Below are 25,256 nucleotides of genomic sequence, written 5' to 3'. Positions count from 1 at the left end.
CTACTCCCTGCATTCTTTGATGTTAAAACTCATGACTCCTGTCTATATGTTAGTCGAAATCTTTTGAACTTTTACAAAATGTATAAACCATTCTCTGTAAAAACTGTTCATTCTCTGGAACAGTTTCTTCCCTGGGAAGAGCCTGTTTTCTGGGAAGCAATGGAAAACAGTACCTGGTTCTTGCTACAGAGCAAGTGAGACAGATTGCTTACTCCTAAAATTTCTTTTCATATTTTCATTCTTGACTTATTATGTATATCCTTAGAATTTTTACAGCTTATTTTTATTCATCATATAATACTGTGTTCCACTTTATTTTCTTCCAAGTTTTTATTTAAATTCAAGTTAGCTAAAATATACTTGTAGTACTGATTTCAGGAGTAATATTTAGTGACTCATCACCTACATACAGTACCCAGTGCTCACCACAACTGCTTTCCTTAATGCCCATCACCTATTTACCCCAAACCCTCACCCACTTCCCCTCAGGCAACCCTCAGTTTGCTGTCTGTAGCTAAGTCTCTTCTGGTTTCCCTCCCTGTTTTTATCTTATTTTTCCTTCCCTTCCCCTATGTGCATGTGTTTTGTTTCTTAAACTCCACATATGAGTGAAATCATACACTATTTTTCTTTCTCTGATTTGTTTCCATAATACATTCCTTCTCCCTCCATATCATTGCAAATGGGAAGATTTCAATCTTTCTGATGGCTGAATAATATTTCAGTGTATATGTTTATACCACATTTTCTTTATCCATTCATCAGTTGACGGACATTTGGGCTCTTTCTGTAATTTGGCTATTGTTGATAGTGCTGCTATAAACATTGCACCCCTCGAATTTTTGTATCCTTTGGATAAATACCTAGTAGTGCAATTGCTGAGTCACAGGGTAGTTCTATCTTTAACTTTTTGAGGAACCTCCATACTGTTTTCCATCAGTTTGCATTCCCACCAACAGTGTAAGAGGATTCTCCTTTCTGTGCATTCTCGCCACTATCTTTTGCTTCCTGATATTAATTTTAGGCATTCTGATAGGTGTGAGGTGGTATCTCATTGCAGTCTGATTTGTACTTCCCTGATGATGAATAATGTGAGCATTTTTTCATGTATATGTTGGCCATTTGTATGTCTTCTTTGAAGAAATGTCTGTTCATGTCCTCTGCCCATTTCTTAACTTATTTTTTGGATGTTGTGTTTAATAAGTTCTTTATAGATTTTGGACACTAGCCTTTTGCCTGATATGTCAGTGGTAAATATCTTCTCTCATTTCATATGTTGCCTTTTAGTTTTGTGAATTGTTTCCTTCACTGTACAGAAGATTTTCATCTTGATGAAGTCCCAATAGTTCAATTTTGCTTTTGTTCCCCTTGCCTTCGGTGATGTGTCTAGTAAGAAGTGGCTCTGGCTGAGGTCAGAGAGATTGTTGCCTCTTTTCTCCTAAAGGATTTTGATGGCTTCCTGTCTCACACTTAGGCCATTCATCCATTTTGGATTTATTTTTGTGTATGGTGTGAAGTCATCCAGCTTCATTCTTCTCCATGTGGCTGTCTAGTTTTCCCAACACCATTTGTTGAAGAGACTCTCTTATTTCCATTGGATATTCTTTCCTTCTTTGTTGATGATTTGTTGACAATATAGTTGTGGATCCGTTTTTGGGCTCTCTATTCTGGTCCATTGATTTATCTATTTTGTGCCAGTACCATACCCTCTTGATGATTACAGTTTTGTAATACAGCATGAAATCTGGGATTGTGATGCCTCCACTTTGCTTTTCTTGTTCAACATTACTTTGGCCATTCAGGGTCTTCTTTGATTACATACAAATTTTAGACTTGTTTCTTCCAGCTCTGTGCAAGATACTCATGTTATTTTGAAAACACTGAATGCGTAGATTGCTCTGGGTAGTATAGACACTTTAGCAGTACTTGCTCTTCCAATCCATGAACATGGAAGCTTTTCCATTTGTGTCTTCAATTTCTTTCAGAAGTGTTCTATAGTTTTCAGAGTACCAATCTTTTGTCTCTTTGGTTAGTTTAATTCCTAGATATTTTCTGGTTTTTGGTGTCATTGTGAATGGGATTGATTCCTTGATTTCTCTTTCTGCTGCTTCTTTATTGGTATATAGAAATGCAACTGATTTCTGTACATTGACATTATATGTTGTGACTTTGTTGAATTCACAGATCAGTTCCAGTAATTTTATGGTGAAGTCTTTCAGGTTTTCTACATAAGAGTGAATGTAAAGTCAAAAGTGAAAGTTTGACTTCCTTCTTGCCAAGTTGGAAGCCTTTTATTTCTTTATATTGTCTGATTTCTGAGGCTAGGACTTCCAGTACTAAGCTGAACAACAGGGGTAAGAGTGGACAACCCTGTTGTGTTCTTGACCTTAGGGGAGAGTTCTCGGTTTTTCTCCACTGAGGATGATATTGGCTATGGGTCTTTTGTATATGGCCTTTATGAAGTTGAGGTATGTTTCATCTATCCCTATTTTCTTGAGAGTTTTTAACAAGAAAGGATACCGTATTGTGTCAAAAGCCTTTTCTGCAACTATTGAGAAGATTATACAGTTCTTATACCTTCTTTTATTAATGTGGTGTATCACCTTCTCCATCAGCATGATAAGTCGATCTCTACTTCCTCACTTTAAATACAAAGATATCTTTGGGTCTAAAATGAGTCTTTTGTAAGCAGTATATCAATAAGTCTTGTTTTTTATCCATTATGAAACCCTATGTGTTTTTATTGGAGGATTTAGTCCATTTACATTCAGAGTAATTACAGATATAAATTTAGTGCCATTGGACTACCTGTAAAGTCACTGTTTCTGTACATTGTCTCTGTTGCTACTAGTCTTTGTTACCTTTGGTCTCTCTTTCCCACTCAAAGTGTCTCCTTCAATAATTCTTGCAGAGCTGGTTTAGTGTTCATAAACTCCATTAGTGTTTGTTTGTTTTGGAAACTCTATCTCCTCTATCCTGAATAACAGCCTTGCTGGATAAAGTATTCTTGGCTGTATGTTTTCCCCATTTAGCACATTACATGTCACATGCCCCTGCCTTAAGGCCTAGCAGGTTTCTGTGGACAGGTCTGCTGTTAACCTTATGTACCTACCCTTGCAGGTTAAGGACATTTTGTCCCCAGTTGCTTTCAGAATTCTCTTTGTATTTTGCAAGTTTCACTATGATATGTCTTGATGTTGTCCTGTTTTTGTTGATTTTCAGGGGAGTTCTCTGCCTCTTGGACTTTAATGCCTCTTTCCTTCCTCAGATTAGTGAAGTCCTCAGCAATAATTTGTTCAAATAAACCTTCTGTTTCTTTTTCTCATTCTTCTTCTGGGACTCCTATGATACAGATATTATTGTACTTTACAGATCACGGAGTTCCTTAAGTGTATATTCATGATCTAATAGTTTCCTTTCCCTCTTTTCAGCTTCATTATTTTCCATATTTTTATCTTCTATATCACTATTCATTTCTCTGCTTCTTCCATCTTCATTATGATTACATCCATTTTTGTATTTCAGTTATACTGGCATTTTTTATTTTGACCTGACTAGTTTTTAAGTAAATTATCTGGTGTCTTCTATTCTTTTCCTGAGTCCAGCTACCATTATTATGACTGTTGTTCTAAATTCTTGTTCAGATATATTGCTTCTGTCTGTTTTGATCAAACTGCTGGATGTGATTTCTTGATCTGTATTTTGGGTAGAATTCCTCCATTTTGTCATTTTGTCTAGGTTTCTGTCTTTTCGTGTATATAGCTTGTTGTGTTTCCTGCTCCTGAGCATAATGCTGTAATAAGAAGGGGTCACACACTGCCTGGTGTATGCTTTGAACACTTTGCTGTTGTGTTTTTGTTGCTCTTTTCCACAGGTCAGTCATCTTTAGAGTTCTTCCTTTCTTTCATGGGGGAGTGTTGAGACCTTTAACGAGGTGTGCTTTGTTTGTTAAAATAAACCTCATTAAAATAAAAAACACCAAACCAAAAAACCATAAGCCTGATTTTAAAGAAAAGGAAACAGAGAGAAAGGGAAAAAAAAATGAGCCTGAACCAAGAGAGAGAAAGAGAAAGGGAAATATAAAAACAACCAAACAATCAAAAACTGTAAGCCTGACTCTAAAGAATAATAAAAAAGAGACAGAGAAATCCTGGTCCTATTTCCATCAGAACTGGAAGCCCCGCTCTGAGCACTCTGTAATCTGTAGACTTGGTGCCTGCATTTGTCCTCTGCGGGACAGGCTTTCTGCACTGGTTCACAGTCAGACCTGCCTTCAGATGCACCTGCGATATGCAGGTAAGTGGGGTTTGGTCTAAGTGGCTCCAGCCTCCACTGGGGGCATGTTTTTTGCTCACTGAAGTCCAACCGTGCTGGTGGGTGGGGTGAAGATGACATTACCCCACTTTTTCTTCCTTGGAGAGGGGAGCTCTTGCCTACCTCTGTTCAGGAAACCCTCAGACAAGCGAACAATCTCCTCTCCTGTGTTTCAGGGTTCCGCCAGATACCTGCCTGTGCCCAGGCCCTCGAACACCTGCCACCACAGTCTCCTGTGTTTTATCAGTGGCATGGCTGGGATTCAAAACACCAAATCTTAAAGAGCCTGGCAAGGTGTGGGCCCGCTCCTTTCCTCTGGAGGAGACCTCATTGTGCTGTGTCTGCTGCCATTTTGTCCCAGAAAAGCAGTTGCATGACCTCACAGATGCTTGGAGCTTATGTTGAAGTGCAGTGAAAAACAGTGACCAGGTTACATGCCCTCTCCGGGCAGTTCTGTCCCCTGCTGATGATGGCTTATTCAATGATGCCCTTGGGTCTTAGGCCCTTGGAGAGGCGATATCCCCTCCTCCAGAGGCACTCCAGGAAGGGGAATGTTTTCTCCCAGTGCGACCCAGGGCATCCCTCCTCCACACCACCCACTCCCTGGCCTCCACCTTCCTTCTCCCCAGGAGCACCGCTGCCCATTTGGCTTGACTACAGCATATGTTGTGGAGTCCTCAAATCTCAGAATTTGAGCTCCTCTGTTTGTAAAAACTTGTGATAGTCAGTTCCTCCTGATTCTCCAATCATTTGGGAGGAAGTGTTTTCCTAGCAGAATCCCTATGTGCTGCTCTTTCTCCCAGCCTCACTCTCTCCTCTCCCTGTGCCACAGTGGGTTTCTCTCCCCCAGTTCACATCTCTGCACCTCATACCTGCCAAGTTCTCTCCCTCTAATTGTGCAAATTGTTCTCTTAATCCTCAGATCAATTTCCTAAGTGTTCAAAATGATTTGATCAAGGGACAAGGCAAGTTTAGGGTCCGTTAATACTTTACCATCTTAACCCTCTATTGTGTTCCACTTTTGTTCTTCCATGTAGAAATTTAGTTGGATCTACAATGTTTCTAATAATCATCATCAATATTGGGATTCTGTGTTCTCTAGTCTGCTTTATTGCTCATCTTTGTCTTCTCCCACACTGAACCAATATCCATTTATGTGACATCATATTATACAATGGTTCCAACAGAATTAAAGGATTGCAAAACTTTCTTAATAACTATGTTATGTGTTAATATGTAGTAAAATCGAGTTTATAAATAAACTATCACAGTTATACCTATAATTTCATGATACAACCTGTGTGTCTTCCACATTACACAGAGCACATTACCCAAGGTTTTATTTCATGCTAGATTCTTCAGGGCATTAGAACCACAGTCTACTCCTTTATTTACTCAAAGTTCAAGATGTGACTAGAAAATTTCTTGGTCTGATAATACAGCAATCAACACAGTAACTTCATTTACCTTCAAAGCTGAGGTTTTTAAATTTTGAGGGTGTGGAGTCAGTGGCACAGTTGCTTAAGTGTCTGACTCTTGATTTCAGCTCAGGTCATGATCTCACAGCTTGTGACAGTTCATGAGTTCAAGTCCTGCATTGGGATCTGCACTGAAGGCATGAAGCCTGCTTGAGATTCTGTCTCTCCTCCTCTCTGCTCCTCCCCCACCTGTGCTTGCTCTCTCAAAATAAATAAATACACTTAAAAAAATTTTTAAAGCATGACTGAAAGCCAAATATATGGGCTTTTGAAAGGATTTATAATCTACATGGTAATCCTTTGCTTCTGTAAGAAACTGAGCAATATATTCGAAAGCAGATTTTGTTTGTATTAAGTAAATGAGGGAAAAAACCCTAATTTGGTGGATAAAATCAATGTATGAACCTTTCCTCCTACACACAAATGCCATTGTAATTTTTCTTCCTTAAAATTTCTCCTCACTTACCAATACCATTCCTATCACTACATGAATACTACTCTGCTTGTTTTGTTTATAATCATACTTTTTAAAAATTTCACTATTATATGTGCATATTTAAAACCTATCAAGCAGAATAAATTGTATTTAGTGGGATTAATACAGTGAATCTCTTCATTTATTAAGATCAAAATTTAGGGAGATTAACTTGTTCAAAGGTACACAGTAACCTCTGCTTTGATTTAAACTTACATTTTTTCAAAAAGAATATCATTGTTCTATCTCTTAAACTCACAAACTCTCACATATAACCTTTGTATTATATTACTAAATAAACAATTAGCTATCTACATGTACTATTTATAGGTTTTTGTCTAGCCAACTAATGTACTTATCTCTTATTCTAATGCCTACACGTAAATAAAATGGTATTGTCATGAATGAAATTGCTCCATGGACCCCATCCTCTATGTGGTCATGAGAAACGTTAACTGCAACATTTTGAAGTCGTGAGACATATATAAGTCCATCATCTCTTAGGATATCATGTTCACAGGTGAGGATATACGTTAGTGGCAAATTTTGTAATTGGGAATCATTGACTAACAAGGGTGATAACCTGCTATCCAAAAGTCCTGGATATGAAAAGTTAAATCTTCCAATAATTGGTTCAGTATATATGTGATTCCTTTTATATTTTTCAGGAAGGAGAGTACTCCAGTTAACCAACGTGAACAAGTGTCTTGATCCGTGGGGCATATGTTGATTTTCTCTCAGTGCCTCGAGCAGTGCTTTATCCTTGGTCAAGTACAGGCATCCCATTTTAATTGCCATATCCCTTGACAGAATTGGGCCATGCTCATGTTCTCGGTGAGATGGCATTAAAGTGTCCACCAACTGTAAGCCAGGGTAAATTAAAGCTTGTGCTTTAACTTTATTTTTGAATCCTGGATCATTTTGTACCTGAAAAAATTGATAATGTGAAGAATCAAAGGATTCCAAACTATAGAATTGGGAGGTTTTATTCCAATAATATGAGCAGTTATGATGTAAATAGTTACAAAACCAGTACAGGACCTAATGGTTATTTCTTTTTATAATATGTAGACTTTAAGGGTATTACAATGTGGCAGCCTGCTTTCAGCAGTTAAGTTACGATACACACATACAATAAAAATATGATTACGAGATTCTTAGGGGAGATGACAACCTATGTTTAAAAATCATTTTTTGGCCTCAAGTAACCTAACTGAGAAGATAGACTATAAGAATAACATATTGCGGTGCCTGGGTGGCTCAGTCGGTAAAGCATCCGACTTTGGGTCAGGTCATGACCTTGCAAGTTTTTGAGTTTGAGCCTCACGTTGGGCTCTGTGCTGACAGCCCAGAGCCTGCAACCTGCTTTGGATTCTGTGTGCGTGTTCTCTCTCTCTGCTCCTCCCTGCCTCAAAAATAAACATTTAATAATAATAACAATAATTAATAATAACAATAATAAAATATTGATGCTCAAGCTCACATACTAACTAAATTCAGAAGGAGTTGGGCTAAGTTAAAGGAAATATTCCTAACATACAAGTTGCCTTCTGGATAATGTAATGTAGTGTGATGGTAAGTAAGCAGAGGAATTTATGAAATTTTAAGGGCGGGAAAAGACATGGAGCATTGTATTTGGAGTTTCTCTTTCTTATCAGAGGTAAGAGGTATCCTAAGACCCCCGTGACAGGGTGAGAAAAGCCACCATGCATTCCAGTTCCTTCTCTCTTAGCCCTAAACTCTATAGGATAGTATCTATAGTTAACCTCTCAGGAAAAATTACCTGAGCCACAGACTAGACTCTACAACTATGACATCTGGGCAAATGGCTATACCTGCTGCCACACCACATGAAAGTCTAGATATCTGAAGACTGGTTTGCAAAGCCAACCCCCTCACCAAAATAAGTGACATGCCAAATGAGAGAATTAACTGAAATCTCAGTGGTACCTGACAAGAGGAAATGATATCCAGCCAACTCTAAAATGTACATTCAATGTATAGTCAGTGCCACGTGTTCAAAAAGAAACTAAGACCAATTTCCCTAACAGAATATCTCCTATGGCCTTGATCCCTTTCTAGCACCCTCAGGCAGATAATTTGCTAGAAAAAAAAAATAGATCATCTCATAAGCTCCATGGACAGTGACCATATAAATGAAACATACCATATAAATGGAAACATATAAATGAAACAGACCATATAAATGGAAACTACAGTGACCGTATAAACAAAAATGAAGCAGAGAGATTCAACGGATACTTTCTCAAGCTAGAGGAAGTGATCCCACAAAATGAGTTAATAGAATCTGCTGATTCTAAATGTATGTGTCCCTTTTCTTATGATAATTTGGTTCCATAAAAGTGGCTTTGGGATTAGGAATTATGTGCGGGGCTGAATTCATTTTTCAAATATATTAATTGTTTGGTTGGTTTTTACTTAACTGTACAAAGCAAGAGTTTAGCCTAGGCCACTGTTCTTCTTTATCACAGTAGTGATTCTTCCACTCAATCATGGCACATGCCCCAAATGTTATCTGATGACGTTCTACCAGATTTTTTAAAAATTTTGAATGTTTTTTAGTGTTTTTTAAAAAAATTATTTCTGAGAGAGAGAGAGAGAGAGACAGAGAGAGAGACAGAGAGAGAGAGAGCATGAGCAGGGAAAGGTCAGAGAGAGAGGAAGACAAAGTATCTGAAGCAGGCTCCAGGCTCTGAGTTAGCTGTCAGCACAGAGCCTGATGCAGGGCTCAAACCCACGAACTATGAGATCATGACCTGAGCCAAAGTCAGATGCTTAACCCACTGAGCCACCCAGGTGTCCCAACATTCTACTGGATTTAAAACATGGGTTACAATAATGCCAGATGCTTGGCAGACTCTACATTTTACCTCAGTGGAACAACAGACCCCTTGTCGTATTCAATAGTAGTTCCTAGACATTGTCCTATTTTTCTGAAAATTGGTGGTTGAATAGAAGCTTCATTTAGCACTATATTTAGTCTCTCCTTAATGCCTCTAAAGCCACATCTGTCTCAAGGAAAAATTATGCAAAAGGACAGTAGGTTGGTTTTATATATTTGCCATTTCACAGTGTAAAACACAAGACCAACTCTGGAAAACAGTGTGGAGATTCCTCCAAAAATTAAAAATAGAGTAACTGGACTACCAACTGTTTTTCCAAAAAATACCAAAATGCTGACTCGAAGGGGTACATGCACCCCAATGTTTATAACAGCACAATCAATAACAGCCAAGTTATGGAAAGAGCCCAAACATTCACCAACTGATGACTAAAGAAGATGAGGTATATACATACAAAGAAGTACTCATGAGCAATCAAAAGGAATGAAATCTTACCATTTGCAACAACACGGATGGAATTAGAGTATGTTATGCTAAGTGAAATAAGTTAGTCAGAGAAAGACAAATTCCACATGATTTCACCCGTACATGGAATTTAAGAAACAAAACAGATGAACATAAAGGAAGGGAATCAAAAATAATATAAAACAGAGAGGGAGGCAAACCTAAGAGACTCATAAACACAGAGAACAAACTGAGGGCTGCTGGTACGGTGCTGGGTGGGGGGATGAACTAAAGTTATGGGCACTAGGAGGGAACTTGTTGGGATGAGCACTGGATGTTATGCATAAATGATGAATCACTAAATCCTATTCCTGAAATCATTATTACACTATGTTGACTAATGTGGATTGAAATTTTAAACACACACACACACACAAGGCCAATAAAAATATCCTAACAATAAAATGATTCTTTTGTGTTAGAATTATAAAGTATGTGTACTATAAACATATATAATACATAAAACATACCAGTTGAGTAACTTCTGCTGCCAATATACCTCCAGAACTGTCACCTGAAATACAGATTCTAGAAGGATCCACTCCATATTTTGCAAGAATTTTATCCTGTAGAAAGAATTTGACCACAGAAATGACGTCTTCATGGGAAACAGGAAATTGATATTGAGGAGCTAGCCTATAGCTGAAGGAAAAAAGAGAAAGCAACAAAGCATATACAATTAAACTTTAGTTGCAGGTATCCAAGTATCTCTCAGTTTAACCAACAGGTCCAGTAAACCAAATTGGCCCTACTTTGAAACTTGAATCTCACCAATCAAACCCAATTTACTACCAACTTCCATTTTTTAAAATTAAAAGTACATTTCAGTATAAAGGTTTTAAAATGTTGACTCTTTGGGGAGACGAGAGAGACAAGGATTGTGTCTTTATCCTTGCAAAACTGTGTGTAAAATTTTCCGCAAAATAGCAATTAGTAGGGGAGATGTTCTGTAGTGTTCATCAGATTCTCAATGTAACTGGTGACTCAAATTTTTTTCAGAACCATTGCTGAGAGGGCACAAAAGATTTTAAAAGTAGCAAATCACAGTAAGTGATCTAAAATTATCTTATTCTGACATCTATTTAGGTTAAAATTCTTCAAGATGGTATGCCATGTTTTATATCACGAGTACTACTTAGAAACTTGATTCAAAATAAAATCTTTATATTTGAGAAAACATAAACTTTAACTCTAAATGCAAAAAAATGCAAAGGTTTTGAAATACAAACATTTAAGTACAGGAAGGTATTTGGTTCAATGGTTGGAAAGTCATTTGTAAATTTGGGCGTAGTCTATTTCATCCTTAGTATAAAGAATCTTCATTTCCCATGTCTCCTATCAATTACATAGTGCAGATATATACCTAGAGACTTCAAGCCCAAAACATGATAGAGTTTCTTGGTAAGTAAGAACCTAGAGAGTATGTGACATTTGCTAATCTTTCTGGTAAATTTTTGGAAATTCAGACAAAAATCATGAGTGACAACGATCTCTCATTCTGACAATGCCTTAAAATTCTGAGATGGTCCCAACATTAAAAAAAAAAAAAAAAGATTTTCTTACTCTACTGCCACAACAACAGCACCAAGTTTATTTGCTGTCCATCTATTCAGGAAGTCCCAAGACATTTGTTCTGAAATGAAAAATAACAACAACAACAATAATAATAATAATAAGTGTACCCTGTCAATAAAGAACAATGGAAAACCGTCTATATTTGTGGATATGTGGTTGAAATATGATTAACTGGCAAATCCCTCTTTTGTCACCTTATCTGTTCCCATGTAGAGGAATGCAAAGATAAAAGATGTGATGACTGTCATCAAATGGAGACTGTCATTGCAGAAGAAAATACACTTAAAGACAGAGTCGTGAGAATGTATAAAGACCTCAGAGAAATAAATGTTAAGTACAAGTGAAGTAAGAATTTGGAGAGGAGTGGAGGCACAAACTAAAACCACAAAGGAAAATAATTGGTGATACAAGTCCTTGGGAAGTCAGCAGGCGGGTAGGGGTGGGTAAGGTTGAAAAGTTTAAAGGACTAAATTAAAGAACATGTAGAGTCAAAAGCTACAGAAAGGAATACGGAGAAACATGAACACTTATAACGTATAAAAATGGAGAACCTGGTTTTATAAATTTGTTTTTGTATTGTTTTGGTAAAGGAGGTACAGATGAAGGGAAAGGCGAGAGGCAAAAGGAAGTTCAAAGAACTTTGTTTCACAGAACTAAGGGAGCAGAGGGTGAAATGGCCATTTCAGTGAAACATAGGGGAATGGCCATTCTCAAATTACACAGTTTAAAGAATGATTCAAAAGAGGAAAACAAAGACCACAGTGTACAGAAATGAGTCTGAGAAAGAAAAGAGGACTATCTAAAGAGAGGGATTTGGGAATGAAGTAGAAGAGGTAGTAACACTTAGGAGTCAATTGGGAGGACATGTTTGTAGGTAGAAAAGTGAAAGAGAAATGCTGATAAAACCAATTAATAGGAGGAAATAGACCAAGAGAAGGAAAGAGATTCAACTGTGCCCCAAGATAAAAATCTCTTTTTTCTGGGACATAATTAGAAAGAAGTGAAGCTGAGGGTTAAGATGGTGCTGGTCATTTTTAAGGACATTTCAATGTCCTTAGGCGGGAGGAGGAACGTCCAGCAGTGCTGGATTATGGAAATACGTCCTTTATAGCTCAGGAAGGATAAGCTGAGGTTTGGAAAAAGTGCTGAAGGTTCAGAAGAGTCATTGGCATGAAGGAAAGGAACTAAGTACATATAAGACACAGCACCTTAATAAAGCCACATGATGGGGCAGCTCACCAGTGGTGTGAAGGTGAATGCTGTGGGTCCTGATGATAAGCTAAGTTTTGACTACTGGTTCTACTACTTACTAATAGTAGGACTTTCAACAAGTTACTTATCATTCTCTATTTCTTTATCTCTAAGACTGTAACAATAATACCTATCATAAGAATGTGTTTTCCTAGGAAAATAAAAGTTGACCACCCACCTGATTACAGTAGTATGTGTAATAGTTTTGAAACATTAACAGATTATGGAGTCATTCTGGGTTTAATGACTCATGTTGTGGGTTCTTCAAGGAAAGGAGTCCATTAGTTTCTTCTATCTTTGGAGTGCCTTGTACAACATTCTCTGTGTTTTCTGCTGTGTGGTGACTCCATAATACTGACAGTCTACAAGTGACTCTATGTTTACATGTATAAGTCAGTGTGTGTATATTTGAGTGTGTTTGAGTTTGTTTCTGTGTAAATGTTTAAGGAGTAAGTATTTTAGCTACTCCATTGGCACTTCTTGAAATCAGCTCCAACATTAGATGGGGATAGCCTTTATGGAAGAGCTGATTTCACATTTCTATTTTATCTTTTATTTTATGTTCAGAATTATGAATTGAATTCTAAGCCCCGACACAAGTATTGTTGTATCACAGTCTACAATATGAACATTTATTTGCTACTTGGAAGTTGTAAATAATACCGCTTCTGATTCAACATTTAAAATATCTTGTTCACTTCTATCTTTCTGAACCTAAAGTCAGGTCATCTGGTAATTTCAAACTTAGGTTTTAAGGTTACTACTTGAACTTCCCATTTGACAACATTTAAGTAACTTTACTTGTTTGGAAAAACAAACACCTCATCCAATATATTTATTTTCTATGAAGTTTATAAAAAATATGTTCAAACCATGATTGATAAAGTCTCTCTAAGATACATACACATAGTCACAAACGTAAATAATATAGAAATAAAAGTTTTGCCAATTACACAAATATAGTTGAATATAAATCTACATAATGTGCAACACACACACACACACACACACACATTTGCTTATATAAAATACACTTACTGCAGCTTCCCAAAATAAAGGCACCACCATGAATAAAAATTACAGCCCGTCTCTGGCTTTTTGACTTCCTCTTTGGCAAGTACAAACGCACTGGAATGTCAGTAAAGTTTGTATCCATCACCGTAATGTTTTCATCTGAAATTGGTGCTGTATAGTCCAGTTTCAGCAATAGGGAAAAAAGTTCCTCATATCTAATAAGACCCATATTTTCCAATAATATAGCCTGTTAAAAAAATTTCAAACATTGAATATTTTGATTTTTAAGTAGTATCAAATGCATAGAAAGATTCAACAAAAAAGGGAGAAGAAATAATACTAACACCATAAAGACCTTATTGCACATCCTAACACATATACTATTGTTGCTTCTAGATAAATCTTACATATGTAGCATTTTAGAATAAGTGGTAATCTCATTTAAATGCCATCAAGGTACTAGAGGCTACTTGTTTTTTAATTGTAAACTTTTATTTGAAAAATTATCTGAGAAATAATAGATTTTATAGTTGTTTAGAAAAAAATATTCCTTTTTTTTAAAGCTTATTTTGAGAGAAAGAGAGAAAGCACAAGTAGGGAAGGGGCAGAGAGAGAGAGAATCCCAAGCAGGTTGCCTGATACAGGACTCGAACCCATGAACTGTGAGATCATGACCTGAGCTGAAGTCAGACGCTCAACTGATTGAGCAGCCAGGTACCCCAGATCTTATTCTTCTTTTTATATATAATCTCAATATTTACATGTTATTTCATTGCTATTCAATTTTATTTAAAATTTTAGAAGCATCTGGTTATCACATTGCTAATAAAGCTATGTCAATATTTTCAACTACAAGTAGGTTCCTTTTTGTTAAAAAAAAAAAAAAAAAAAACTTGTAGAGGAGCACCTGGGTGGTTCAGTTGGTTAAGCATCCGACTTTGGCTCAGGTCATGGTCTCATGATTTGTGGGTTCGAGTTCGCATTGGGCTCTGTGCTGACAGCTAGCTCAGAGCCTGGAGCATGCTTCAGATTCTGTATCTCCCTCTCTGACCCTCCCCTGCTCACGCTGTCTCTCTCTCTCAGAAATAAATAAAAAACATTAAAAAAATTTTAAAAACACTTGAAGAAATCAGTGCTAGTTTAGATAAAACTGTCTTTAGTATTTTTGGTAACTTCTGTAACATCTTTGTAACTTTTCAATGAATAGCTAACATATAAAGAATCCAGAAATACTTTGGGGGCAAAAAACATTACAGAGTATTTATAATAGCTATCTGAGGTTGCTATAATTTTACTAGGTGTTGAAGATCATCTAACTCATTGGCTTTAACATTGGGAACAGTGAGACCTGGTAAATCCAATTTACTGACCAAACTTAGATAACCAGTAATTAGCATTTTTCTAGGCCAGTGTTACACAAGGCAGCTACTTCTCTACATAGAAGTACAATACAATTTTATGTTTTTTAAAACAGCCTATAAGAATGGAAGGAAAGAAGTCATTAAATACTAGAACAATTGGAAAAGATTGTATAATAGGAAGAACTTGACTTTGAATTTTAAAGATGATAGTTGTATGAGGAATAATAAATAACTAGTTGACACGGTATGGCCTTGAAGCAGTCATTTTGACATTGATACTTTAAGAGGCTTTAAAATAAATACTCTTAGGCTCTCAACTTAAAACACATAGATTCACATATATAGAAATAAATATGTTATATCTTATATATTAGAAATACATATACATTATATATTAGAAATATGAATCTTATTATATATTAGAAATATTTATTAATATAATATAAATTTATAGTATGTATCTGTATATAGTGTTTACATATAATATTTATACAAGATATAACATTGTTTATAAAATTTATATTTATATGTTAAACATTTGTAGAGTAGACAGCCATATCCAATCCCTAATATATACTTACCTTTGGGGACTGGAAATAGGCTGGGTCAGAGAGATAATACTAAATTTCAAATTCCATGTTGCAGACACCTTTTGCCTTTAGTATCTCAATAGACATAAATATCCATTATTTTGGTAACAGATGAGCCAGCTAATCAAGGATAACCACTCACTAGTTAAGTGGTGAGAAAGTAAATTCAAAGTAGATTTAGTGCTCTATCCTTGAAAACTCAATCTTAAGCAGAGAGACCAAAAGAATGAGAACAATCAGAGATGAATTGTTCCCATAATGTCACCCTTACACATGAAGAGGGTCTTACTAGTCTTCTTACTAGCCAGGTCTCTGGATATAAGGGAAATAAAGCAAAAATGAATGACTGGGACCTCAACTAGGTAAAAAGCTTCTGCACAGTGAAGGAAACAATCAACAAAACTAAAAGGCAACCAACAGAAAGGGAGAAGATATTTGCAAATGACATTATCAGATAAAGGGTTAGTATCCAAAACTTATCAAACTCAACACCCAAAAAAACAAATAATCCAGTGAAGAAATGGGCAGAAGACATGAACAGACACTTTTCCAAAAAAGACATCCAGATGGCTAACAGATACATGAAAAGATGCTCAACATCACTCTTCATCAGGGAAATATAAATCAAAACCACAATGAGATACCACCTCACACCTGTCAGAATGGCATTAATAACTCAGGCAAAAACAGATGTTGGCAAGGATTGGAAAAAGAGGACCTCCTTCACACTGCTAGTGGGAATGCAAACTGATACAGCCACTCTAGAAAACAGTGAGGAGGTTCCTCAAAAAATTAAAAATAGAACTACCTTACAAGCCAGCAACTGAACTACTTGGTATTTATCTAAAGAATACAAAATTGCTTATTTGAAGGGGTACATACACCCCAAGGTTTATAGCAGTGCTATCAACAATAGCCAAATTATAGAAAGAACTCAAATGTCCATTGATTGATGAATGGATAAGGAAGAGGTGGTATGTACATAGAATGGAATTAATCAGGAAACAGTGATACAACTTTAGATCTAATCCCAACATGCCAAAGATTATATCAAATACAAACCCATCAATTAAGAATTTTTGAATAAAATTTTTAAAAATTCAAATATATGTTATGTATAAGAAACTCACAAATATAATGGCATAGATAGTTGTAAAGGGATATATATATATATAGCATGCAAGCAATAATTAAGAGAAAACTGTAGTAGTTATGATATGTATCAGAAAAAGTAGACTTCGGTCCAAGAAAAGTTACTAGGGTTAAGGACATGCTTCCATCATTATAAAAATCAATTTATCAAGGCAATAATGCAAAGTGAATAAACACTTATTAACAGAACTCCAAAATACATGAAACAAAACTGATCCACTTGCAAAGAGACATAGATAATCCACATAATTTTAAATGTCAACACTTCTCACTTGGTAATTTATGGAAAAAAAATTATTAAAGATATAAAAAGCCTTAATGACTTTATTTGACATTTACAGTATGCACAAAAATGGCAGAATATAGAAGTTTTTTGAATGCATATGGAATTTTCATTAAAATATACCACATTCTGAGCCATAAAACAAACTGGAAGAAATCGAATTCACAGAAACTATATTCTCTGACTAATAGAATTAAACTAGGAATCAAAAACAGAAGACAGAAAAATTGCCATGTTACAAAATAGAAAATTATTTTAATAAAACTGTATATATTTAAGGTGTACTACATACTGATTTTATATTCATATAGTGAAATTATTACCATAGTCAAGCTAACTAACATATCTATCTCCTTACAATTATCTTTTGTGTGTGTGTGTGTGTGTGTGTGTGTGTGTGTGTGTGTGTGTGGTGAGAGCACTTAGCACTTATATGTCTGGATTATTTTACTTAGCATAATACCCCCTGGGTTCATCTATATTGTTACAAATGGCAAGACCTCTTTCTTTTTTAAGGTTCAATAACACTCCATTGTACATATGTACATTTTTTTATTCATTCATCCACTGATGGACATTTGTTTCCATATTCCAACTATTGTAAGTAATGGTGGAATCAACTTAAAAGAGCACATCTCTCTCATTTTCTTTGTAAGAAGGATTTGGAACAGGGATTTCTGGATCATATGATAGTTCTATTTTTAGTTTCTTGAGGAACCTCCATATTGTTTTCCACTGTGGCTCTACCAATTTACATTGCCACTGACAAAGCACAAGTGTTCCCTTTTTCCTACATCCTTGCCAACACTTGTTTTTTCTTTTGATAACAGCCATCTGAACAGGTATGAGGTGATGTCTCTGATTTTGATTTGCATTTCTCCAATGATTAGTGATGTCAATGTCAAGCACATTTTCATATACCTTTTGGCCATTTATAGGTCTTCTTTGGGGGAAAAAAGGTTTATTCAGGCTCTTTTCCTATTTTTAGTTTTTTTGTTTTTTGTTTTTTTTTTTCTTGGCTATTGAGTTGTATGAGTTCCCTATGTATTTTAGCTACTAGTTCTTATCAGAAATGTAGTTTGCAAATATTTTCTCCCATTCTGCAGATCACATTTTCATTTTGCAGTTTCTTCTGCTGTAAAGACACTTTTTTGTTTGATGTAATGCCACTTGTTTATTTTTGCTTTTTGTTACTTGCACTTTTGGTGTCATCTCAAAATGTCATTGCCAATGCCATTGTCAAGGAGTTTTTGCCTTATGTTTTCTTCCAGGATTTTTTATGGCTTCAGATTCAGGTCTGAAGTCATTCATCATTTTGAACTGATTTTTGTTTATGGTAAAAAACTAGAGTCCAGTTTCTTTTTCTTTTTTTCTTTTTTTTTGCATATGGATATCCAGTTTTCTCAACACTGTTGAACAGATAGATTACCCTTTTCCCTTTGTGTATTCTTGGTGCCTTTATCAAAGATTAACAGACTGTATATGCTTTGGTTTATTTCTTAACTTTCTATTCTTTTCCTTTAGTGTGTGTGTATTTTTATGCCAATACTATATTGTTTTGATCACTATAACTTTTTAATAATGTTTTATTTGTTTCTGAGAGAGAGACAGCATGAGCAGGGGAGGGTCAGAGAGAGAGGGAGACGCAGAATGTAATGTAGGCTCCAGGCTCTGAGCTAGCTGTCAGCACAGAGCACGAAGTGGGGCTCGAACCCACAAACCGTGAGATCATGACCTGAGCTGAAGTCAGATGCTTAACTGACTGAGCCACCCAGGCACCCTTGATTACTATAACTTTGTAATACCATTTGAAATTGAGTACTATAATGCCTCCAACTCCATTCATCCTTCTCAAGATTGCTTTGACTATTTAGGACCTTTTGTGGTTCAGTGAATTTTAGAATTGTTTCTTCTATCTCTGTGAACAATTTCATTGGAATTTTGATAAGAATTACATTGAATCTATACATTGCTTTGGGTGGTATGGAGATTTTAACAATGTTAATTTTCTGCTCCATTAACATGGCATATCTTTTTATTTGTGTCTTCTTTGACTTATTTCATCAATGTTTTATGGTTTTCAGTGTAAATAAAACTACCTCATGTGTCATAAATTCTCTGCGGAAATTGAAAAATATTTGGATCTGAACCAAATAAAAATACAACATACTCAAATTTGTTGCATGTGGCTGAAGAACAACTTCTAGAAATGTATTAAATTATCATACTAGAAATTAAGTCTTAAATCAAACTTCCATCTAATAAGCTAGAAAAAATATACCAAAAGAAAACTAAAGAAAGAAAAAGAGAGAAAATAATAAATGTAAGGGGAGCTGAGTTCAATAAAATTAAAACAAAAATAGAGAAATAAGTGACACAAAATCTAGTTCTTTTCAAAGAATAAAATTAATCAACTATACACAGACTGACTAAAACAATAGAGAAGACTCAAATTATCAAAATGACTACTGAAAAGGGAAATCACTACAGACTTTATAGACATAAAAAATAAATACTTTAAAAATTATTTATGCTCCTGGACATTACAACTTAGATGGAATCTATAAATTTTTCAAAGGACACAATCTTCTACAACTTATAACAACGAAATAGATAATTTGAATAGTCTATAACTATTTAAAAAATTGAATTTGGTATTGAAAAATTTCCAAAATTAAAACTTAAGGCCCGGTTTGTTTCACTGGCAAATAATGCTAAATATTCAGGGGAAATACCAATCTTACACAATAGTTATCCAAAAATATAACACAAGAGAATGCTTTCCAACTCATATTATGGAGTTGCCATTAACATGTTACCTAAATCAGAAATACATTACAAGAAAAAACCACAGAACATTACAGAAGCAAAAATTCTCAACAAAATATTAAATCAAATCAACAGTATAAAGAAAGGATAATCTATCATAATCAATTGAGTTTTATCTCAAGGGTGCAGGATTAGTACAATATTTGAAAATCAATGTTATTCATGATACTGAGAAGAGATGAAAGTTATATGTCATCTTAACAGATGAAGAAAATAGAATTTGGCTAAACTCAACACCTCTTCATGGTAAAATTCTCCACAAACTTATTGTAAAAAGAACTTCCTTAATTTGATAAAGAGCACCTACAACAACTAGAACAAGATCATATTTAATAGTGAAAGACTAAATGCTTCTTCCTAAGAGCTAGAAAAAGGTAAGACTGTCTGCTTTTCATTCAACCTAATTCTTTAAGTCCTAGTCAGTGTGATAAAGGAGAGGAAGAAAATGTTATACAGATCAGAAAGAAGCGAATAACAATCTCTCTCTGCTTTCAGTAAACATAATTATGTTAGTACAAAATATTATGGAATCTATAAGAAAGCCCTTAAAATGAATAAGCAGGTTTAGCTAAACCAAAGGATACAAAGTTAACATAAACAATAAATTTTATTTCAAATTTAGCAATGACGAAATCAAAACCAAAATTTAAAAATACCAACTGCAACAGTACCAAAAATTAAAATACTTAGTTATAAATAAAACAAAATACATCCAGTATTCATACACTGAAAACCACAGAAAAATGATGGAAGAAATGAAAGTCCTAATTAAATTGAGAATTAAGTTAACGGACCAGAAGACTTAATATTGATAAAATGTCAATCCCTTCTAAATTGGTTTTTAGAGTCAACCTAATCCCAGTCGAAATCTCATCAGAATTTCTGGTCCCCAAAAGATAAATTTAAATTTTTATGGAAAGGAAGATTAATTATAATAGCCAGAGAGATTTTGAAAATGAAGAACAAAGTTGGAAGACTCATACAACCTGGTTTCAAGATTACTAAAAAGCTATGATAGTCAATACAGTGTAGTGTTGGGAAATGCTGCACTCACAGATGCAGGGAGGAGAAGAGTATCAGTCCAGAAATAAACCAAATCCAATTTGTCCAATTTATTTTTGACATACTGTATGGGACAATTCAAGGAAGAAAGGAAGATGTTTCAACAAATTGGAACAATTGGACATATCCATATGCAAAAAGAATGTACCTTGACCTATTCCTCACACCTAATACTGAAATTAACTAACAATGAACCCAATACTTAAAAGTAAAATCTGAAACAACAACCCTTTTAGAAGACAACATTGAAGAAAATTTTTGTGATCTTAGGTTAGGTTAGGTAAAAGTTCTTAGGAAAAATACTAAAAGATAATACTAAATTAAAAAAAAAAGATAAATTGGACTTCAACAAAATCCATGGCTTCTGTTGTGTAACTTAAGATCATAAAAAGGGAAGCAACAGTCTAAGAGAAAATGTTTGCAAATCAAATACCTGCCAAATGACTTGTGTCCAGAATAGAACAACTCTCAACATTCAGCAAAAACAAAGAACCAATTTTCTTGAAATAAAGAAAAAGTTTGAACATACATACACATCACTCTCCAAAATATGAAACAGCAAATAAGTACATGAAACGATAAACATCTTTAGTAACTAAGGGAATGCCAATGGATATCAGTGAGATATTTTTTACATTAGAAAGGTTTTTAAAGCAAAATAGAAAATATTAAGGAATGCTCAACATGTAGAACTGCTAGAACTATTATAGACTGCTGATGTGAATGGAAGATGAGACAGGCTTTTTGGAAAACAATTCAGTAGTTTTATGTAAAGTTAAAGTACACACTGTATAATATCACCCACCACATCCAGTTCTACCTATTTAACCAATAGGAACTGGAATTTTTGTTCACACAAAAGCCTGTATATGAATTATCACTAGCTTTATTCACATCCACTCTAAAGTGGAAACAACCCAAATATCCTTCAGCTATTCATTGTGGACAAACTATGACACATCCGTATAATGGAATACTACACAGCTTTATTTTTTTTTTAATTTTTATTTTTTTTACAAATAGTTTATTGTCAAGTTGGTTTCCACATAACACTCAATGCTCATCCCCACAAGTGGCCTCCTCCATGCCCATCCCTCCTCCCCCCCCACATCCATCAGTCCTCAGTTTTTGTCAGCATTCAAGAGTCTCTCATGGTTTGCCTCTCTCCCTTTCCCCCACCATTTCCGCCCTTCTTCTCCCCCTTGTTCCTCCGTCAAGTTCCTCCTCATCCTCCTATACGTGCAAACATATGATATTTCTCCTTCTCTGCCTGACTTATTTCGCTCAGCATAACACCCTCAAGGTCCATCCATGTTGCTACACATGGCCAGATTTCATTGTTTCTCATTGCCATGTAGTATTCCATGGTATAGATAAACCACATCTTCTTGATCCATTCATCTGTTGATGGACACTTAGGCTCTTTCCATGTTTTAGCTATTGTGGAGAGTGCTGCTATGAACATTGGGGTCCATGTGTTCCTATGCCTCAGCATTTCTGTATCCCTGGGGTAAATTCCTAGCAGTGCTATTGCTGGGTCATAGGGGAGTTCTATTGTTAGTTTCCTGTGGAATACTACACAGCTTTAAAAAGGATTTAACTTTTGATACTCTCAACATTTGGATTACTCTCAAATACATTTAACTGGTGACATATGTTAAGCCAGACTCAAAAGACCACCTGCAGTATGAATCCATTTATATGATACTATGGAAATGGCAACATATAAGAACATCCAAGGAGCCTTGATGGCCAGGTGTTTTAAGATGGGGAAGCTTTACTGAAACCAGCAGCACAAAGGTGATTTTGAAGGATTATATTTCTTTATCTTGATTGTTGTGGTGGTTACTTGAATCTCAACATATGTTAAACCTCATAAAACTGTATAACCAAAGGAACAAATTTTACTATATACAAAGTTAAAATTATATGTAAAACTTGGCACAATGATAAAAATATTTAGAGTCTGAATCAAGACTGTCTGGATTCGATTCCCAATTCCTCAAATTATCAACTCTAATTCTTTGGCTTACTTATTCCCTGTACCTCATTTTCGTCATCTTTAAAATGAGGATAATAATAACGACTTCTTCAAAGTACAGTTGTAAATGTTAAGTAATACTTTTAAGCAGATTAAAGTTGCTCAGGGTACACTATAAAATGGTCAATACATCTTAGCTTTTTTCATTATTTATTTATATTGAAAACATTCTTAAACATTTTCACCACTAGTTGAAAATAATTATAGTGAGAAGCTTTTTAACTTAGTAAATATGTTACTTTAAATTTCATAGAGTTTTGACTCCTCATCTCTCATAACTCGAATGAATAGATCCTGCCTCTCTTATGAACAATCACCATCTACCATTTAGACATTACTAAGTAATGCTTAAAACACACATCCCTTTATTGTCATAGCCAAGCTGAAACAAGTTGATTACATTTCTTATTTTGCAATGGAGGAAACGGAGTCAAAAAAAGCAATAGCAGACTCTCTAAAATCTAACCATCTTTAACGCTCATGCTTTCTTCTACTTTTGGCTGTCTCTAATTTGAATGTGTAATTGCATAGTTTTATACTTACTCCACACCATTTTATTAAGAACCGTGATGTTTGCTTCCTGGTAAGCATTTTTAAAAAAATTAAGCTTCTCTCTAGGAATCACTTGGGTTACTATAATTCAGAAATGACAGTGACAAAATGGTTATCCTTTTAACAAGTAGAAGCTGATCAATTACTTGTATAAACTATATGTCTGTATGTATGCTACTTGTAGTCAGTTCTACTTTAGATGAAGACATTAGACATTAATTATATTTTGCATTTGATAAAGTAAAAGTTGAATTCTATAGCTGCATACTTTCAGAATGTGCTAACATTGATGAGGAAATAAGCTCTGGTTTATTCTAAAGTTTAAGTATATTTGAACTATTCGGGAATATAACATAATAGTTTCTCTATAGGGCTGGCACTTGTCATCTATTATCCAGTGAATGAAAAGGTGAAGCATTAGTAATAAAGAGGGAAAAAAATGGGGCCATGGGCAATTCAGTATACTTTGGATTTTGAGCAGGAAATATCACTGCTATCTAGTTTGACAGATCTCTCATCTCTTCTGTGAAGCACACTGGGCGGCCTCCCCCCATATACTATGCACTGCTCTCCTCTGATCATTTATTGTCTGTTGAAACATTCTCTCTAAAACTTCCTATTGTCACTATCATCCATAGGCCTCAGGACAGCAGCATGATCAACAGGGGAGCAAAATATTTTTAATGAGGTAGATCTGAGTTCAAATTCTGTCACTGTCACAAAAAATCCAAACTCCAGCAGTTGAGGATAAAGGGTAGACAAAAGAAGTGGTTTTCAAGGTGTGGTCTTAGAATCCCTGTGGTTGTCTAAAACATGTTCAGGATGTGCACATAATACTGATGTTTCCTGCCTTTTCTTTCCAGTCTAATTCCCTCATGAGTAAGCAGTGGAGATTCCCAGAAGCTACACGACATGTGATGTTGCAATAGACTAAATACAAAAGCAGATACGATCATCCAGCTATAATCCATAGAGAGAGACATTAAAAAGATTTGCAAAAATGGAAAACAATGTCACTATCATACCTAATTTTTCTTGTCTTAAAAATATATTGAATTTTAATAAAATTATTATCTATGTTAACCTTTAATGAGCTTATTCTCACCATTATCATTATTAAGAAAATGTTTAATAAGGTCAGTTTCTAATTCAGTAAATATTGATTAATATTATAAATATTAAAAAGCTCTTTAGGGTCCTCAATAACTCACAGAGTTCCTGCGACAAAAAAGTTTGATAACCACTAAGAAAGAGAAAGACATTACAACAGTAAAGGTACTAAATATACATACAAATATAAACATAATCAATATATACACATAAGTTTTAAGCGAATGGATGAGACCAGGTTCAGTTTCCCTCAGAAATGCCATATATAATCAAGTTATTTAACAGCCCTCCCATATTTTCCACTTAGACGATACCATTTCTTTTATTCTTATCACAACATATGGTGGATTTATCTTTAGATATCGACTCTTGTCAGCCAGAATTTTATCTCCTTCTGCTTTGTACTACTGATTAAACTGCTTTGTTAATAACTAATTAAACAAATCAATATTTGGCTAATTTGTTCTAAAAGAAAGCCAAAGTCTCAAAATACTGATTGAAAGACAGTTTACATGTACTCATAACAAGGCATCCCAGTCCCCTGGGGGTGGGAGGGACATTACCGTAAGTGAAGTAGTTTTTATAAGAGCATCGATGACCTGTATTTTCCAAGGTTCTTCAATGTTTTCTGGTAACGGTGTATAAATATAATAAGCAAAGAGAATGCAAGTCAGTCCAAAGCATAGAGTTTTGCACCCCATGATATTCTTGTCACCATGCTGTATGGCAACAATTTAATGCCACTCCATATATACTGAATGCTAAGTAGTAGGACAAAGGGAGATGCAAATTCTCTCAAGT

At 35.1% G+C, this 25,256-nt stretch overlaps 1 protein-coding gene across 1 annotated transcript; it reads right to left on the bottom strand.

Moving 5' to 3' along the window:
- Nucleotides 1-6,591: 6,591 nt before the first annotated feature.
- Nucleotides 6,592-25,156, bottom strand: LOC120226722 (arylacetamide deacetylase-like 2). The gene is made up of 5 exons (XM_039224911.1): nucleotides 25,019-25,156; nucleotides 13,500-13,722; nucleotides 11,199-11,268; nucleotides 10,106-10,277; nucleotides 6,592-7,194 (listed from the first exon to the last, which is right to left on the bottom strand). Exons 1-5 carry the CDS (start codon nucleotides 25,154-25,156, stop codon nucleotides 6,592-6,594), a joined length of 1,206 nt encoding a protein of 401 aa, XP_039080842.1.
- Between the last annotated feature and the right edge of the window lie 100 nt (nucleotides 25,157-25,256).

Source organism: Hyaena hyaena, unplaced genomic scaffold (assembly GCF_003009895.1).
Source record: "Hyaena hyaena isolate Hyena2069 unplaced genomic scaffold, ASM300989v1 scaffold_1812, whole genome shotgun sequence".
Classification (NCBI taxonomy): domain Eukaryota; kingdom Metazoa; phylum Chordata; class Mammalia; order Carnivora; family Hyaenidae; genus Hyaena; species Hyaena hyaena.
This window is presented reverse-complemented; position numbering and strand designations above follow the sequence as displayed.

Coding starts and splice junctions, on each gene's coding strand:
- LOC120226722 (XM_039224911.1), bottom strand. CDS start 25,156: ATGGGGTGCAAAACTCTATGCTTTGGACTGACTTGCATTCTCTTTGCT. Junction 13,723..25,018: donor TAAAAACTACTTCACTTACG/GTAATGTCCCTC, acceptor TTTTTTTAACAG/GCTATATTATTGGAAAATAT. Junction 11,269..13,499: donor CTTTATTTTGGGAAGCTGCA/GTAAGTGTATTT, acceptor TTTTCATTTCAG/AACAAATGTCTTGGGACTTC.